We start from the raw sequence: 19150 nt of genomic DNA, 5'->3' as shown, positions 1-19150 counted from the left end.
GGCTGGAGTTCCTCAAGGTAGCGTTCTGGGCCCTGTTCTTTTTCTGGTTTTCATCAATGATCTCTCGGACTCTCTGGAAAATCCTCTATTTCTCTTTGCCGATGACTCCACCCTCTGCCGTACCATCTGTTATCCCTCAGACCGGCAAGCAGCAGCTTCTTCGCTCACTGCAGATCTGGATAAAATCACAAACTGGTCCAACACGTGGAACATGTCTTTCAATCCAGACAAATCTCACACTCTCACTATATCTCTTTGAAAGGACCGTTTACAAAACCCCCCCATCCACTTTCTCAACAATCCTCTGGAAGAAGTCTTTTCTTTCAAGCTTCTAGGTCTCACTATCTGCCATGACCTTTCCTGGGAAAGTCACATTTCCAACCTCGCCTCAAAAGCCAGTCGCCGACTGGGAATCCTCCGTCGTGCTAAGTCCTTCCTCGGCCCTCTTGAGCTCCTGACCACTTACAAAGCTTTTGTCCGTAGCCTGATGGAGTACTGCTCTCCCCTCTGGGCTGGTGCTCCTGCCTCCCACCTTTCTCGGCTTCACGCTGTCGAAACCAGGGCATTTAAGATCATCGGCATCTCCCGCAATGAAGCTGAGTCTTTGGGCCTCTCACTCAATCACCGCAGGTTGGTCGGTGGTCTTTCTGTCTTCTACCGACTCCTCTCCAGCCTTGCCCCCCTGCTCTCTCTGCGATTTGTCCCCACCACATTTCCACAGGGCGCTCAAGGTCCACCAACAACCCCTTCTGGTAAAACTACCAAAATCACGAATCACTGCTCATCTTCACTCTTTCATTCCTCTTTTTTCCCGCCTTTGGAATAAACTTCCTCACTCTATTCTTTCCCATTCTTCCCTCCAGGCTTTCAAAACAGCTGTTCATCACCACCTCTTATCTTCCCCCATCCAAATCCTCGATCTTTTCTACCCCCGATAATCCACCCAAGCCCACTTCCTTCATTTCTCCTGCTTTCCTTCCTGAAAGTCCCTGAAATGTCCATCTTCTCTTCGCCATGTTCCCCGTCCCATCCCCATCCCTCTCCCTCTCCCTTCCATAGTTCACCTAATGTATCTGTTCCCCACTGTTTTGTCCCTTCCACTCCCACCCCTCTTGTCTCATGCCTCCTTGCTGTGAGTTGAGTGTTAGCTCTCATACGAGCCTCGACCAAGGTATACAAAAAAAAAAATGTAAATGAGAGAGCCTCCAATAGCATGAAGCCAAAAAACCTTGATGAACTGGAGGTTGTGCTGCGTCACGTGATTGGGTTTTCGTATATCATGCCTCGCCCGCTAGGGGTGGGAAGAGTGTGCTTCTGGTCGTGCAATAAAGCGGAGTAGATGCTGGCCTGCGCGCTTCTTGCGTCCCACTGCACCTCGTACACTCTAGTTGGCTGACGAGGATGGTTGAATACGGACTTATGCCCGTTTTTGACGGGGACGACTTCGAATTGTTTTCGGAGCAATTGGAATGCTATTTCCACGCGAACGATGTGGTCGACGAGAGCAAGCAGAAGTCGATCTTGCTCGCTTCGCTTTCGCCGGAGCATTATCGGCTGCTGGGTGATTTAGTGGCACCGAACAGGCCCCGGGATGACGGGTTGGCGTTTCGGGACATTGTGGAGAAAATGAAAGCACACATGGCGCCGGAGAAGTCATTACAGCTCGCTCGATTCCAGTTCGATCGCCTCTCGAAAGGGGCAGAGGAACGCATCGCTGAGTTCGTGGCGCGGATTAAGCGTTCTTCCGTGGCCTGCAAGTTCACGGCGGGGGAGCGGCCAGCTCGGCTCAGAGATCGTTTTATTGCTGGTTTACGAGATGCGAAGATGGTTTCAGCGGTTTTACGGCTGAAGGATGAAGCCATTACATTCGACTCGGCGGTCAGCACGGCTACAGCGGTCGAGCAGACTCGCGGGGATGTTCGAGCCATCACCGGCCACGCGGGGTCGCGAGCACCCCGGGACGCGCGCACGACCTTCGATGCGGGTCGGACGTCGCCACGCGGCCGCGCGTGCGGCGGGGTGACCCCGCGGGCATGCTTGGGATGTGGAGGTCGACACCTGCGCCGTGCATGCCCGTATAAAGGCAACGTGTGTTTGAATTGTCACAAGGTGGGTCATTTGGCGCGTGTGTGCCGTGGGGCACCGGCCACCGTTAAGGTCGTGGACGGCGATGTGCGAGGCGACTCGGGGCGGAACCAGCGGCCGTTGTTGAGCCTGTTTTCAATTGGCCCGGCGACAGCACGCCCGATGACGGTGGAAGTTGAAGTGAACGAGACGCTGATCACGTTCCAGGTCGATATGGGAGCAGCGGTGTCGCTCATCGGCGAACAGACCGCGCGTAGACTCAACGGCTTGAAGCTTATCAGGTCAAACCTCTCGCTGTTCACGTACACCCGCGAGAAGATAACGCCAGTCGGGATGGCAGACGTGTCTGTGCGGTACCAAGGCCAGGTCGCCACGCTTCGGGTGTACGTCGTACGGGGCCGTCTCTCCTCGGCCGAGATTGGATGACCCGCATCAGGCTAGACTGGGCCGCAATTCACCTTGTGCAACCCGTGCCGATCCAGTGGGAGGATAAGTTGGAGGAGATTCTTCAAAGACATCAAAGGTTGTTTAGCGACGACCTTGGAAAACTCAAGGGCATGGAGGCGAAACTCTTCTTGAAGGAGGGGGTGGTTCCTCGGTTTTGTAAACCGCGTCCGGTGCCGTATGCCCTGCGGGACAAGGTCAAGGGTGAACTGGATAGGCTGGAGGCCTGTGGAGTGATCGAACGGGTGTCGTGCTCGGATTGGGCCACCCCAGTTGTCACGGTGCTGAAACGGAATGGAGACGTCCGATTGTGCGGGGACTTCAAATCCACGGTTAACCCGGGGCTCAGCGTGGAGCAATATCCACTGCCGTCAATCGATGAGATATATGCGCGATTGGCGGGGAGTCAATACTTCATGAAGCTAGACCTGCGTGATGCATATTTTCACCTGCCGATGGATCCCGGGAGTAGCGAGCTTTTAACGATCAACACGTGTCAAGGACTCTATCGATATACCCGACTCTGTTTTGGGATTGCTTCGGCCCCAGCTTTGTGGCAGAAAGCCATGGATCAGGTTTGCATTGGCCTGCCCGCTCAGACCTACCTGGACGATGTGCTCATTGCGGGGAAAACGGCGGACGAGCATCTTGCGAACATTGCCCGAGTGCTGACAAAGCTAGAAGCGTGCGGCCTGCGCTTAAACAGGGACAAGTGCGCGTTCTTCAAGCAGCGCTTGGAATACCTCGGGCACATCATCACGCCGGAGGGCTGTTGAAAGGTCCTCGGAAGGTGGAGGCAATTCAGCACATGCCACCGCCTCGCGACAAGACGCAGCTGCGCTCGTTTATTGGCATGGCCCAGTATTACCAAAGGTTCGTGCGCGGGCTCAGCTCACAACTTGCGCCGTTAACGCGGTTGCTCAAGAAGGACGAGCGCTGGGCTTGGGGGCCTGCACACCAGGCGTCGTTCGACCGCGTCAAGCGGCTGCTCACAGAGGATACGGTCCTCGTGCACTACGAGCCTGCGCGTCCACTCCTATTGGCATGCGACAGCTCTGCATATGGCATCGGGGCAGTGCTCTCCCACAGGATGGACGATGGTTCCGAGCGGCCTGTTTGTTTTGCATCCCGGACCCTGTCCACAGCAGAGCGCGGATATGCCCAGATTGAGCGTGAGGCTCTCAGCCTCGTCTGGGGTGTGCGGAGGTTTCATCAATATCTGCTGGGGCGGCATTTCACTTTGCAGACGGATCACAAACCGCTTCAATTCATCCTGAGACCTGAACGCGGGGTGCCGGTGGTAGCAGCCGCGCGAATACAGCGGTGGTGTCTGTTTCTGGGTGCTTACGATTATGATATTCAGTTCCGAAGCACCGAGAAGCATGCTAACTGCGACGGGCTCTCACGCTTGCCGTGTGCGGAGGGTCCAGCTGCGTCTGAGTTGGGCGACCGGGTTGATGTGTTCGCGCTGGACCAGGTCCAAAGCGGGCCGGTCACGGCCAGGCAGGTCGCGGTGGAATCGGCTCGTGATCCGGTGCTTGCCCGTGTCGTCCAGGCGATTTCTACGGGGAATTGGAGCGATCTGCCTTCGACACCGGTGTTTCAACCTTTCACGTCACACGCAGCGGAGCTGTCGTTGGTCCAACGGTGCGTAATGTGGGGAATGAGGACGGTGATTCCACCGAGGTTCAGGCAGCGGTGTTTGGAAGAACTGCATGTCAGTCACCTTGGCATCGTGAAGACCAAGAGTCTTGCTCGTAGCCTGTTGTGGTGGCCGGGGTTGGACAAAGACATTGAGCAGTTGGTTAAGCGTTGCGCCACGTGCCAGACAGATGCTGATAACCCGCGTCGAGCTTCGGGTCTCTGGCCTGTGCCAGGCCGAGCTTGGCAGAGGGTCCATGTAGATTTTGCGGTGACCGGTAAATGGCAAGATGTTTTTGATTGTGATTGATGCATTCTCTAAATGGCCGGAGGTTGTAGTAATGCAGCATACTTCAGCAAACATTACAGTAGAGAAGCTGCGGACGATCTTTGCTAATAAGGGGTTGCCGGAGATCCTGGTCTCTGATAATGGTCCGCAGTTCATCGCGGGTGTATTTGATGAGTTTATGCGCCAGAATGGTATTCGACATCTAAGGTCCGCACCGTATCACCCTGAGACGAATGGCCAAGCTGAGTCGTTTGTCAAGATGTTGAAGCGGGCTTTGCGCAGGGGGGGTGTTGCACCTGTGCAGACGGTGGTCGATGTCTTTTTGCTCCATTACAGGAACGCAGTTCATCCTGTCACGGGTGATTCGCCGGCCATTCGTCTCTATGGACGGGCTTTGCGGTCCAGGCTGGATTTGCTACGACCTGGAGGGTCGGGGAGTGGGGCGATGTCGCGTCCGATGCGGCTGCGCAGCTTCGAGGTGGGGCAGCGGGTAATGGTGCGCGATTATTTCCACGGTTCCAAATGGGTGCCGGCGGTGGTCTCTGTGGTGCTGGGGCCGGCGAATTGCATGTTGCGGACTGATGGTGGGGATGTGTGGAAGCGGCACGTGGACCAGATGCATGATCGCTGTTCAGCGTCACCCCCCCCCCACACCTCCCCGAGCCGAACGATGCGGGACCCCCACCGGTAGTATCGCCGGCACCTGACGTTGTATCGCCGGGGCTGGCTGGGCCGGCGCCAAGGGGGGCTTCGCCTGATGCCGTCCTACCCGGGGACGTCAAGCAGGCTGGGCAGTCGGGGGTAGCTGGTGTTGCGGAAAGTGCGAGTCCGGCGAGGGTGTCACCTCGACCGAGCCGGGAGGTGTCTGAGCCTGGGCTGTCTGGCGGCGCTGCCCGTCCGAGGCGGGTCAGGGTGCGGCCGCGGTACTTGGAGGATGAGTGTTGATGGGTTTCCGATGGTCATGTTGTGATTATCCGTTCATTATGTGACGGGTCATTTTACGAGGGGAGGAGTGTGCTGTGTCACGTGATTGGGTTTTCGTATATCATGCCTCGCCCGCTAGGGGTGGGAAGAGTGTGCTTCTGGTCGTGCAATAAAGCGGAGTAGATGCTGGCCCGCGTGCTTCTTGCATCCCACCGCACCTGGTACACTCTAGAGGTGAGAATAAACAATGTTCTCACCAACATTCGTGAAAACATGTTGCCATCAGCAGTAGCGAATGTTCCAGTCCGATTAAGGAAACGTGTTGACCGTGCTGGAGCATTCTATGTGGAGGTTTCAAGAGTTGTGCATAAAACCTCATGAGACACACTTTCATTTACAGTTTGTTTCATTAAAATGGGTTTATCAATAAAACTGCTGCAACAATTAAATTTGGGTGTTGATAATGTGAGAGAAACAGAGTAGTAATATCTCCCAATTTTGAGCAAAAAATTCAGCCAAATGATCATTTCCTGATGTCCATTTCATTAATCTCACCACAGAGAAACCTTTCATTTCCAAACACCCTGAGGATCGTATGCGATTTGAAGGACAGGGTCTGATACTGTGCTGCAAAGCAGAAGGTTTTCCAACACCAACCAGCTTTTTGTGGTATGTACAATGGCCAGCAGGTGAAGTACAGGGCGTTTCGTGTCACGGTGCTCAGGGAAGGACGATTCCGCAGCTTGGAACCATGTTAGGATGCGAGACATCCTAACATCCAACGTCATGCGAAAATGCGAAAATGTATTGTATTTGAATATGAGTGCATGCAAATTGGATGCTCATTCATTCTGATTTAACAGCCAATCCTTTAACTTAAAACTGGCTTGACAATCACATGAGGCATTTCACATGGTACTTAAGGTTTACATATCCAGTTGGAAGGCTGCACTCTCTGAGATGCAAACCCCCCTGCTGGCACGACACCAAATGGCAGGTTTAGTGAAAGAAAAACAACTAAAATTTCAATATTCCTGAAAATTTTACGATTCAAGTTTTTCATTGACGTTCACGGTGGAATGTTTAAACGTACATTAATGACATTAAATGTTTTTTTAAATTGCTAAACTTAAAAAAATTACATGTTTTTTTTAATACTCAGGCTCACCCTACATGCCTGGTGTATGCTTATTGGTTATGGTGGTGGGCTTGGGATCCTCGGATCCTGAATTCAAATCCCAATTTGCTGTTGAATTAATGCCAGGTGGGGTTGACTATGCCTGTCATCCTTCTGAGGTTGGCAAAATGAGTGCGAGCATGCTGGTATACCGTGTTGGAGTGGTGACCCATCCAGGATTGTGTCCATTAGCCAAGGAGGCTGCTTAGGCAGCACCAATGCTATGCACAGGGTATGGTCCTAATTGATGGATGGATGGCTCACCCTGATTCAATTGATTACTACTGAGTTGATCTGTTTTGGGGACGAAAGAGTTACTCGCAATGTACTGTCTAACTCTTTAAGCTGCAGGTTCAAATCCAGTTTTATCAGTTTTATCAAATTCCTCACCAGTGAACAAATTCATACCAACTTAACCACCAGACTCGGTGGTGTAATGGTTCGAGTGCCCGCTCCGAGTCTGGGAGGTCGGTGGTACAACCCCGTCCAAGTCACACCGGAAAATGCTACATGCTGCTTCCTTGCTTGATGCTCAGTATTTAAAAAGGATAGAGCATGGAAAAACAAGCATCGGTTGGTAACTGCTGTGCAGGCTCGATGGGTCTAACTGCCTCCTCAGTGTTGAAGTTCCTTGGAAGGAAACTTGTATTTATTTGTATTTAAAGGCAATATAATGAAAACACAAAGCATTGCAAAACAAGTTTGTGTTTTGCAGGTATCACAATAACACTCTGTTAGACTGGAATGTGTACAAGTACAACAACAACCTTGTACTAAAGAACCTGAAGCCATCACAAACAGGAGAATATTACTGCAAGGCGACCAACGAGGCTGGTTCCATAAAGTCCGAACCAGCGACCATCCATATTGTGGGTATGTTTTTCAAAACTGACGCATGGTCCTTCTGTCTTTAGGATTCATACAATGGGCTTTAGGGCACTGCCTAGTGAACAATGCTTTGGGAAATTTATTATATGATAAATATATGTTATCTTGTATCAGGTATGGTGACTGCTTTTATTAACAATTGTCTGATGAAGATTATTTTGTCAAAGCCTTAACCTTATCAACACAAAGCCTGAACAACACAATCTCAATTTACTGTCATGGCACACTATAACATTAGTGGAGACAACAGCATTGATTCCCAATATTTCACAAATATAATTAACCCCTATTGCTTTGTTACCCTGCACACACGAAGCGAAAAATGGGGTGAAGCAATTGGTAAATGTTTGTCTGTCTTTCTGTCTGTAAATGTCAGTTATAAGCGGGATTAAGAAATTGGTTCACATCCGTCCATCTGTCTGTCTGTAAACCTATTTTTATGATTGAGGAACAATTTATTTAAATTGAATGTTATATTTCGAACACGAATCGGAAAAGACATCTGCCGTTGAACAGTCGTACTTTGTATCTGAATTTGTCCTGATCACACATGTGCAGAGAGGAGTGAGATGATATTTTTTACTCTGTCTGCCTGTCTGTCAAACAAAATTTAAAATCATTCCAAACAGGAAACTTACTGTTTTTAAGGATGCTATAAAGGACACAAACAACAGTCAGGTAAAACTAATGTAATATGTTAGATGGGGTGGTGTAATTGACACTGCGTAAATGGTGGTAAATTCCGTTATTAATTTATTTATATGACTTTTAGAATTTTTTTTTTTAATTTAGATTGAACACTTCAATGCTGGAGAACACAAATCACCATCTTTACACTTTCAAAACCCTTCCATTTAGCAGAATTTGGACATGTTAAATAAGGGTGGTGTAAAAAAGCGCGAAACTTCCGGAAATTTTTAAACAATCTTTCAAATCATTATTTTATAAAAATTGAAGTATTAACTGAACACGGCATGGTGTATTGTGTTCTGTGAACTCTACTGTTCAGATATGTTTTGAAATGATTCTATAATATTGTTGCAGTTCTCGGAACCGCATGCATACAACAGATAGGTGTCCAAAGACAGTTATTCCATTATTATACGTGTAGATAGTCCCTTTCCTTTTGTTTAGCGGGACAACAAGGGAGTGTGTTGCGATGATCATTTTTTTTTCCTTCATTTCATCCCCACTCTTCTTTTCGTCTGATTATTCCTGAGGTAAATCAGCCACGTGCGCCTGTGCTGTAAGGTGGGGCCTCATGCAGGCCAGTGCGTGCGGTGCCGCTGTGAGGGACCTGCTGCACAGAGATTCTCGTTCCTGGGCGAGCCCTAAACCCGGTGTGTGTGGAGAGTCATGTGCGCTTGGCAGTGCGCGGTTGTCGACTCGAGCTTCCGATGGTCTGGGGAGAATTGCCGGTTGCATTAAAAAGGCATGCAAATAAATACCTCTTAAGAGGCTGCATGAATGGTGTTTTTCACGGCACGGGAAACACAGCCAGCACGACGCCCACGCTGCACGAAACGCATACGGAGGCCGATAAAGACGACTTCACGCCATGTTTGGCAAGATACGAGTGTGAGAGTAGAAGCAGCTTGTTCCTTTTTAACCTCAATATGTGATACATATTGGTGTTCGCCCTGCGCACACGCTTGCGGAGTCATGTGAACGTGAGTGCTGGCCACCTGCGTAATGGCGGAGCCGTGCGCACTGCATGGAATGTGCTCGAAAGCAGACACGTACACCGCTCGTTAAACGTGCATGGATTTATCCATGGCGATGTACTTTTGGCCCTCGCTGGCAGCAGTGGATTCTCCATGGATGGTGAACGTCTTCTTGTCTCTACGGCCAGTGAAGCTGCGATCGAGCCGAGGAATGTACAGTGTGGGTCGCGTTTGCGCACGCGGAGCGAGCGCGTTGATCGGCGCTGGTCGGGTGCCCGAGCGGGCATGCGGGACCCTCGACCGGTCACCCAGGCACAGCCCGGGGATTTTTGCAGGACGATTCGCATGCCAATTTCAGTGTGGGCGATTCATGTCATCTCGTGGGGTTGGAGCACAATATGTTCACTGTCTGGGATGGCCTTGCCGGAAACGAAGTGAGGCGGTTTCCGGCCCAAGATGGCGGGCCACATGAGGGGTCAGGGCCAATCGGAGTGCCCAATTCAGGTGATGACGTTACTATTCGGGGTGGCCCCTCCCCCAAAGCTTCAAATCCCATAAAGGTCGGAGAAGTCCCTCTGTCTCTCTTGCTTTTTGAGTTTCTCCGCCTCTTTCACCTCACCTCGTCGAAACCGCCACGACCCACCTCCTGCTGTCCGTATTCCACCTCCTCATCTCCGCCCACACGATGTCGACCCCACCTGCCTACCTGGCCACGCCTACTACTCCACCCTTGCACTCTGGCCTCCGCCCCTTCTCGACTCAAGCTCCTCATTTCCGGTGCCCAATTCCTGGTTCTAAACTCCCTCTTCATCAGGTTTTCTGTGTCTGTGCGTGTGCGTATGTGTGTGTCCTGGCGCCTGTCTGCCGAAGTAAGACTGCAGAAGATCGTTATTGTTATTATTGTTATTATTTTCGTGTTAAGTCTGCTCTGTGTCCTCTTTTGTAAGTTGATTGTAAATAAATCATTATTAGGAATGTTCCCCTGCTCGTTTTTGTCTTTTCTTCCATTGATCCAGCATGGTCCAAATCCTTGCTTAAGCCGCTGTCACACCTTGACGATTTAGCCAGCATATGCCGACGTATGAAAAATTTGTCTAAAACGCTGGCACACGTCGAATACGTTATGTGTAAGTTTTGTATACGTTAAGAGCACGCTGGCATACGTCATAGTACGCCGAGCTCGTCGACAAATTTTAACATGCTCAAAATTTTTCGACGTAAGCCAGCGTATGACTCACACGTTCCGCATATGCTGGCCATAAGTTGTAGGCACGTTACGCGATCGTTGACACACATCGACACACGTTACTTGTAAGTTACTGATAAGTCGAAACACGTCGAGGTAATGTTAATCGAGATGGGGATGGGCCTGGCATCTGCCTGGAGGATGGCCAGATGGAGGCCCCTGGAGTATGGGCGAAAAGTGGACGCAGCGACGCACTGCTCTGGCACATGCTCCCATACCTGACCTTACCTTAGTTGTTGAGCTTTGGCCTATGTTGACCTTTTGACCTTTTGACCTCAAAAACACTAAGCTTCTTCCTTATGACAAACTCTACCATGTGGTGAATTTTTGTGAAGATTGATTTGAAATTGTAACCTGTTGACGATAAACAGACAAACAATCAAACTGGCAGAATAACAAAATCGACTGACCAATATATTTGAATAATCTTCAATTTTGCAAGTAACAAACAAATGAAAAAAAATCACCCATAAAGTGACAACTTGGCAAAACACCACAAAGTAGAATGACACTCAGTGGAGTGCATACCTCTGCCAGGTGAAACAGTTCATGTTTTGTGTCCCAATGATGGGCTGGATCTGAACCAAAATCCAATCCACATGTTCTTGTTACCTATCCAACTCATTCACCTTGTTTTGTTATAACTCGTCCACAACTTTTTGAGATATAATGATATATTTAGTGTTTGGCCCTATCAATTTTAGAAATTATGCCTGTGTTGACCTTTTGATCTTAAAATTAATTCGCAGTTGAATTCAGCGACCTGACATGAAAATGCTCTTCAAATTTCAAGTCAATCGGATGAATATTGAGTATTTTAGAAATTCGGCCTATGTTGACCTTTTGATCTATGTTGACCTAAAAATTAATAGGTGGTTGAGTTCAGCGACCTGATATGCAAATGCTGTTCAAATTTCAGGTCAATTGGATGAAAATTGAGGATTTTAGAAATTTTGGCCCAAATTGGCCTATTGGGCCATGTAGACCATTCCGGTCGACCGAATTTTACGAATCTTCAATGTGGGACTGTAGCCGGTCGGTGACATTAATCTCTGAAATTTTCAGAATGTTCGGTTTTGCGTTTTGGGCTGGAGGTGAGCAGACAGACAAACACACGAATAAACAAACACAGACAAACACACAAACAAACACACAAACAAACGGAGGTGATCAACATACTTGTCAAAAAAATATATTTTTTTTTTCCAAGTAACAAACAGACAGAAAGGGGTGAAAACATAACCTCCTTCAACTTCGGTGGCGGAGGTAACTGGAACAGCACTCAGTGGAGCACATATCTCAGCCAGGCAGAGCAGTCGACATCTTGTATCCCACTGGTAAAGGCTGGATCTGCATCCAGACAACCAAAATCTAATCGGCTTTGTCTTGTCACTTAAAAACGAATCTACCACATTTTGTCATAACCCATCCACAATGTTTTGAAATATCGTGCTAAACAAATCTATCATTTTTGGCCCCATCTCTGAATGGTGTAGAATGACTTAAAAATTCATAAATCCTGGTACCCGGTTCCAGATCGTCACCAAAATATCATCAATTCGGCCTTGTTGCACCCAATCTGTCCACCAAATTTGATCCAAGTCCATCCACAACTTTTTTTTAGATATCGTGCTCACAGACCGACAGACCGACAGACAGACAAATATGAGTGAAAGCATAACCTCCAGCCACATTTTTTTCTTTTTAAAAGTTTATCTTTGTTTACCCAACATTCTAACAACTTCCACAGTGATCAACTTCATATTTTTTTTTTTTCGAATTTATGATCTCGTTATTTTCTGAGTTGTTTTGAGAGTTCTTCATGACTAAGTATTTATAATTAATTGGTATTTCAGAAAATGAAAAATACATTAATCTCTCTTTCCTTGCCACAGCCTCTGGTGGACCTCCATGCAACCCCAACCCAGTGTCCAATCTCATCCAGCTCCCACACGACTGCTTCCAGCAACACAGCAATTCAGCATTTGTGGATGTGGGCAGGTGTCCCAGCCAACCATGCACACACAACCGCCATTTCATCCTCCATTGCCATGATGGCATGACTTCCTGTTGTGGTGTCACCAAAATGAAGGAGAAGCTCATTCAGTGCAAGGGATATACACTCCCTACCAAGGTGATAACAGAATGTGGGTGTAAGAAGTGCTCACAGGCCAAAATTCTTGTACGAGGACATGCTGTGGCAGAGGACAATGGGGAACCACTCCGATTTGGGAAAATCTTGATGGGAGATGAACGAATAGGAATGACGGGCTACAAGGGAACCTTCAACCTTCAAGTTCCACCGAAGACCAAGCGTTTGGTGCTCACCTTTGTTGACCGTCTCGGTATATTTGTCACAACGACCAAAGTACTTCCATTTAACAAAAATGGTGGTTCAATATTCCACGAGGTAAAGATGCAACGAAAGAAACCACCAGTGGAAATAGATTCCTCAGTCACAAACACACTCACTCTCAGCGATATGGATAAAGCGAATCCAATGGGGCAGATTGAGATACCTGCAAATGCCTTTTACCGTGCCAACGGGATGTTGTACAATGGCACTGTACAGGCTAGCGTAACCTTTTTAGACCCACGCAACATGTCAAGTATTGCAGCAGCTTCCAGTGATTTAAACTTTGTCAATGACGATGGAGACTTGTTCCCTTTGCGTACTTATGGAATGTTTTCAGTCGATTTCAAGGAGGAGACAACCCAGGAGTCACTGGACGTTGGGAAAGTGAATGTGTATGTTGATGCGGCACAGGTCACAATGCCTGAGCATCAAGGAGCCATGAAACTCTGGTCACTAAATCCAATCACAGCTATCTGGGAGGAAGAAGGTGATTTAAGGATGGAAAAATTGCGCAGAAATAAGAGAGAGGCACGCACATTCTTGATCGGCAACATGGAAATCCGAGAGCGTCGTCTGTTTAACCTAGATGTCCCAGAGGAACGCAGGTGCTTTGTCAAGATGCGTGCATTCCGCAGCGATAGGTTTGTCCCCACTGAGCAGGTGCAAGGTGTGGTGATAAGCCTCATTAACATGGAGCCACAGCCTGGTTTTTCAGCCAACCCAAGGGCCTGGGGTCGCTTTGATAGCGTCCTCACAGGTCCAAATGGTGCCTGTCTTCCAGCTTTTTGCGATTTGCAACAACCAGATGCCTACACAGCCTTCATCACTGCAAACATTGGTGGAGAAGATTTGGAAGCCGTTCCATCGAGCCCAAAGCTGAATCCCAACATGGTGGGTGTTGAGCAACCATACCTGGGTAAATTAGCGTACCGTAGAACAGACCACGATGACCCAAGACAAAAGAAAACGGCTTTCAAAATTAACTTGGCCAAACCGAACCCAAACTCACCGGAAGAAAGCAACGGTCCAATTTATGCTTATAGCAGCCTGAAACAGTGTGAAGAGGCACCTTTCAGTGATAACCACTTTAGGTTCTTTCGGGTTGAGGAAGACAGATACCATTTCAACACAGTTCCTTTCAACGAGAATGATCTCACATCATGGACCGAGGACTATCTCTCTTGGTGGCCAAAACCCATGGAGTTCCGTGCTTGCTTTATAAAACTCAAAATATTGGCCTCAGAGCAAGTCATGGTACGATCACGCAATTTGGGTGGAACACACTCGGAGACCGTCGGCAAGCTTTACGGCATTCGAGATGTCCGCAGTGTCTATAGCACACCAAGAGAAAATATCACAGCTGCCTGTCTGGAATTTAAGTGCAGTGGACTTCTCTTCGATGAGAACGAGATTGATCGCACTATGGTAGAGATATTTCCACAAGGTGACTGTAGACGTCAAAGCATCAATCCCCTGCTACAGGAATACTTGATCAACCATCCACCACACCCTATTAACAACGAAACCCATATCTTTAAGATGTTCGCTCCACTTGATCCCTTGGGCCATAATTATGGTATTTACACAGTGACTGACCAGGACCCCAAGTTGGCCAAGGAGATAGCCCTCGGCCGTTGCTTTGAGGGTTCTTCTGACAGCACTTCACGTGTGATGAACCCGGATAATGGAGTTGGGGTCTCATTTTCCTGCTTTTACCGCAATGTTGGTCACTCGGGCCTCTTTAAACGTCTGCAGACATTACCGGCAGCTACCTTTGCTGAGATTGGACAAGAGATGGGTCGCATGAGAACCGATTCGCAGCAACGCCGTCGGACACAACTTCGCACCCGTGCTGGCGTGCGTGGTCGTCAGGTATTAAATCGGCTAAGGCAACGAGCACAGAGGGCACAGAGAGCACAGGGGCAGCAGCAGCAGCAGCAGCAGCAGCAGCAGCAGCGGATCGGCTCCTAAAACGCATCTGATCAAGAAGTTTCCGAAGCTCAACACCTACTTCCAACAATCGCAGCACATGGAAGCATTTCTGGACATCTACCAAACAATGAAGATTTTTACACTTTACAACTTTATAGCATTGAAGGACTCAGAAGAAGCTTCTTGCCACCAAATACAAGTCATACTGATCTCTGTGATTTAAACACCTGTGGAATCTACATATTACATGCAGACAAGGAAGGGGGGTTAAATTGAGGAGTAAGGTAAGGATGGAGAGAAATGGAAAAGGTAGGAAAGTGCACCAGTAGGATATAAAAGTGAGAAGGAGAGGGGATGAGACTGCATGGAATGCTGAAGGTGGGGGAGGTGGGGTTGGAAGGGTAGGGGGACGGGTCATAAACCATCCATTATTGTGTACGTAATATGTAGATGATCACACACACTTGATGGCAATTTCTAAAAAATATATGTATTAAAAATCGTGATGCTTCATCCTCGGTTTCTCAGAGTGCCAAAAAAATGAGGAATAACTTAACAAAACAAATTGATGACGACATTTCAAAGTTTATTCAAAAGCATCTTTTGTAATTATATGACTCCTGACGAGTGCGTGTCATGTGAAATAATTTGATCTTAAAATGTAAATATAATTCGTTTTTCACCATATAGACTATATAAAAGGTTAAAATCTCTGAATAAAGACGATCTACATATTAAGATAAACCGTTTTAAACATTGTTCCTAAAGTAAAGTAATATTTATTGTGAAAATTAAAATGACTTACCTCGGGTCACCACAATAACAAGGCACGGGAAAGCAAATTGACAACTTCTGTTAACTTGCCAAGTTAGTGATCGCTGAGAAAACCAGACAATAAGGCTTTCGAGTCTTCTAAACTTGGACATTAGTCCATTACCCTCTGACCGTAGCCTCAATAAGAGACTTAAACTTCTCTCCCAACTCCTCAAAATGATGAGGGATCATCTACTTAAAAAATACACAAATATGACAATTTTTCACTTTACCCCCTCCTGCCGCTCACGTCTCCACCTTTTCCAGGTCTTTATCTCTTTCTTTGCTAAAATTGGACCCCCCCCCCACCCCAACTCACCCTACCACCATCCCAGGGTGTAAGCAATAAATAGATGTCCAATAAGCAAAATATAAGAGTCTGCTTAGGAAAGTGTTTTGGATGTTCCACGTTATGTTTTTCCCGTGGGTTGTGGTTTTTGTCGAACACAAACATACGTTGGCGTATTGGCTTGCTGTGTAGAGACAACCACGCACTGGATGGGGAGAAGTGCCTTTCCCTGCATCCATTCCTTATACAGTGGATGGAATGAACAGAACGTCGATCGAGGTACACTAACCACTGTGGGAAGCAAGGAGAAACCGCTCCGATGAAGGGTGAACGTCTGAAACCTCAGCCTTTCTTGCTTCCCATGGCTTTGATATACATCAGTAAAACATTCTGTTGATTCCATCGATTCCTCTACCTGTCCGTCAACGTCGATCAACGTTGTCCTTCATGTGAAAGTAAAAACACGAGTGTGCCAAAATTTCTTTGTTATGTTTCTGAATGTCCTTTTTCACATGCTGTTGGCTTGGTGGAACAAGAATTGCTTTCTTTGAGAACTGAGCAGGGGTGCGGCTGAGATACTCATTCGAGGACAAAGTGGGTGTGGCTGTTAGGGTGTGGCTGAGATACTCATTCGAGGACTGTGTGGGTGTGGCTGTTAGGGTGTGGCTGAGATACTCATTCGAGGACTGTGTGGGTGTGGCTGTTAGGGTGTGGCTGAGATACTCATTCGAGGACTGTGTGGGTGTGGCTGTTAGGGTGTGGCTGAGATACTCATTCGAGGACTGTGTGGGTGTGGCTGTTAGGGTGTGGCTGAGATACTCATTCAAGGACTGAGTGTGGGTGGCTGTTAGGGTGCGGCTGAGATACTCATTCGAGGACAAAGTGGGGGTGCGGCTGAGATACTCATTCGAGGACTGAGTGTGGGTGTGGCTGTTAGGGTGCGGCTGAGATACTCATTTGAGGACTGAGTGTGGGTGGCTGTTAGGGTGCGACTGAGATACTCATTCGAGGACTGAGTGTGGGTGGCTGTTAGGGTGCGGCTGAGATACTCATTCGAGGACTGAATGTGGGTGCTGCTGGGATACTAATTCGATGACCAAGTGGGGGTGCGGCTGAGATACTCATTCGAGGACCGAGTTGGGGTGTGGCTGTTAGGGTGCGGTTGAGATACTCATTCGAGGACCAAGTGGGGGTGCGGCTGAGATACTCATTCGAGGACTGAATTGGGGTGTGGCTGTTAGGGTGCGGTTGAGATGCTCATTCGAGGACTGAGTGTGGATGCCGCTGGGATACTAATTCGATGACCAAGTGGGGGTGCGGCTGAGATACTCATTCGACGACAGAGTTGGGGTGTGGCTGTTAGGGTGCGGCTGAGATACTCATTCGAGGACTGAATGTGGGTGCCGCTGGGATATTAATTCGATGACCAAGTGGGGGTGCGGCTGAGATACTCATTCGAGGACTGAGTTGGGGTGTGGCTGTTAGGGTGCGGTTGAGATGCTCATTCGAGGACTGAGTGTGGGTGTGGCTGTTAGGGTGCGGCTGAGATACTCATTCGAGGACTGAGTGTGGGTGGCTGTTAGGGTGCGGCTGAGATACTCATTCGAGGACTGAGTTGGGGTGTGGCTGTTAGGGTGCGGTTGAGATACTCATTCGAGGACCAAGTGGGGATGCAGCTGAGATACTCATTCGAGGACTGAATTGGGGTGTGGCTGTTAGGGTGCGGTTGAGATGCTCATTCGAGGACTGAGTGTGGGTGCCGCTGGGAAACTAATTCGATGACCAAGTGGGGGTGCGGTTGAGATACTCATTGGACTGAGTGGGGGGAGGGGGGAGGGGGATGTGGTTGAGATACTCATTTGAGGACTGAGTTGGGGTGTGGCTGAGATACTCAAAGGGGACCTCATATTGTCCAGATTGGGAGAACTCCTTTCTGTTCCGATGACATTGGCTTTGAGACCTGACAGTTGATTTCATTGTTTACAAGGACAACAAAGTGGTGCTTTCATTAATCAATGGTTAAACCTATTTATTTGGCTTTTCATTACAAAGAGTGACCGTTACTTGATTGTACAAACGGGCGACATTATATGAATTATGACGACGTTTAGGTTTGTATTCCATTACACTGAGTATCTAACAATTAATGCAATATTTGTAAAAGCAACTGATGTATGGTAAATTTTTTGTATTCAAACTTCGTTTGTTTTTTTGGGGTTTTTTTTTTTGCAAAATAAACTGCTTTGAAATTGTGTTTGTCCTTTAGGCATGGAATTTATCGAACCATTGCCGATTAAAGTCTCATATTATAATAATCATCAAGGGAAAGGGAGGAGGCTGTGGAGGGGAAAAACACACACACACACACACACACACACACACACACACACACACACACACACACACACACACACACACACACACACACACACACACACACACACACACACACACACACACACACACACACCGCTGTTATCAGAGTCCATCACATGCAGTATAGTCAGAGGCATATCGGAGCAGAGTGGCCAGTGTAGAGAGCAGAAAGTCTCGAATGCACACCACCGCTGAGCACATCACCAGCATTGTGCACTCTGCACATTCCACCACCATGGTAGCAAGATGCCCATGTGCTGACACTTGAAGAGATTCCATTAGTAAGTCGAACTCAGTGAGTACAACATGAAAGGGCCAGAAAATTTCATTTCTTACAGGTTGCAAACCAATTCTAAGAGAGCAAGACCCACGACTGCCTCAGCGATAACATTTGCCCACGGTCATATAATAACATGTTCCTTTTCAATTGCCAATGTACTTCTTAAATTGCAATGTTGCACAGATCATTATAGTTCGGGAGCTAACAGAGATTTGCACTACATCTCGAATACAAAAGGTTTGAGAGCGAAAGTCATTAGATGGTGGGGTGGGGACCATTAGATGGTGGGGTGGGGACCATTAGATGGTGGGGTGGGGACATGGGCATTCTTAATTTTTCTAATTGGTGCACTATGTAGGGGGCACTGCTTAAAGTAGCCGCCAAATCCGTTTAAATTACATTTTGAGTGCATGAATCAAACTGGTGCCATGAGTTTAATTTTGGCACTGTGATTACCGATGTGTAATTCTTAAGTGACGGATTTGGCGCAAAACACATCTAAGAACAGCCTAAACGGAATGCCATTGTCACGTTTAAATAACATTTGGATTACATTATTGAAACTTTGTGAAATAATAGTTAGACCATCCTGATGAAGGATCAGTAATTCTTAAGTGACGATTTTGGTGCAAAACCCATTTAAGAACGGCCTAAAGAGGGCGCTATTTGTAGCACATTGAAAACACATCTCAAGTACATCAATGGAACTTTATGGAAATATTATTTTGACCTTCATAATAAAAGGA

At 47.8% G+C, this 19150-nt stretch overlaps 1 protein-coding gene across 1 annotated transcript in view; it reads left to right on the top strand.

The window, feature by feature from the left end:
- The window catches only part of CILP (cartilage intermediate layer protein), a 31567-nt gene extending 13567 nt beyond the window's left edge, over positions 1-18000 (top strand). Inside the window, exons 8-10 of the mRNA XM_085845832.1 lie at positions 5944-6052; positions 7276-7433; positions 12254-18000. Of these exons, the coding sequence (XP_085701958.1) occupies positions 5944-6052; positions 7276-7433; positions 12254-14685 (2699 nt within the window). The 3' untranslated portion in view covers positions 14686-18000. The remainder of the gene's footprint in view (positions 1-5943; positions 6053-7275; positions 7434-12253) is intronic.
- The last annotated feature ends 1150 nt before the right edge of the window (positions 18001-19150 follow it).

This window comes from Eptatretus burgeri, chromosome 11 (genome assembly GCF_056783735.1).
Source record: "Eptatretus burgeri isolate ZD-2024b chromosome 11, Ebu_testis_v1, whole genome shotgun sequence".
NCBI classification, from domain to species: Eukaryota; Metazoa; Chordata; class Myxini; order Myxiniformes; family Myxinidae; genus Eptatretus; species Eptatretus burgeri.
Note: the sequence above shows the minus strand (reverse complement) of the source record. Positions and strands in the feature narration are given on the sequence as shown.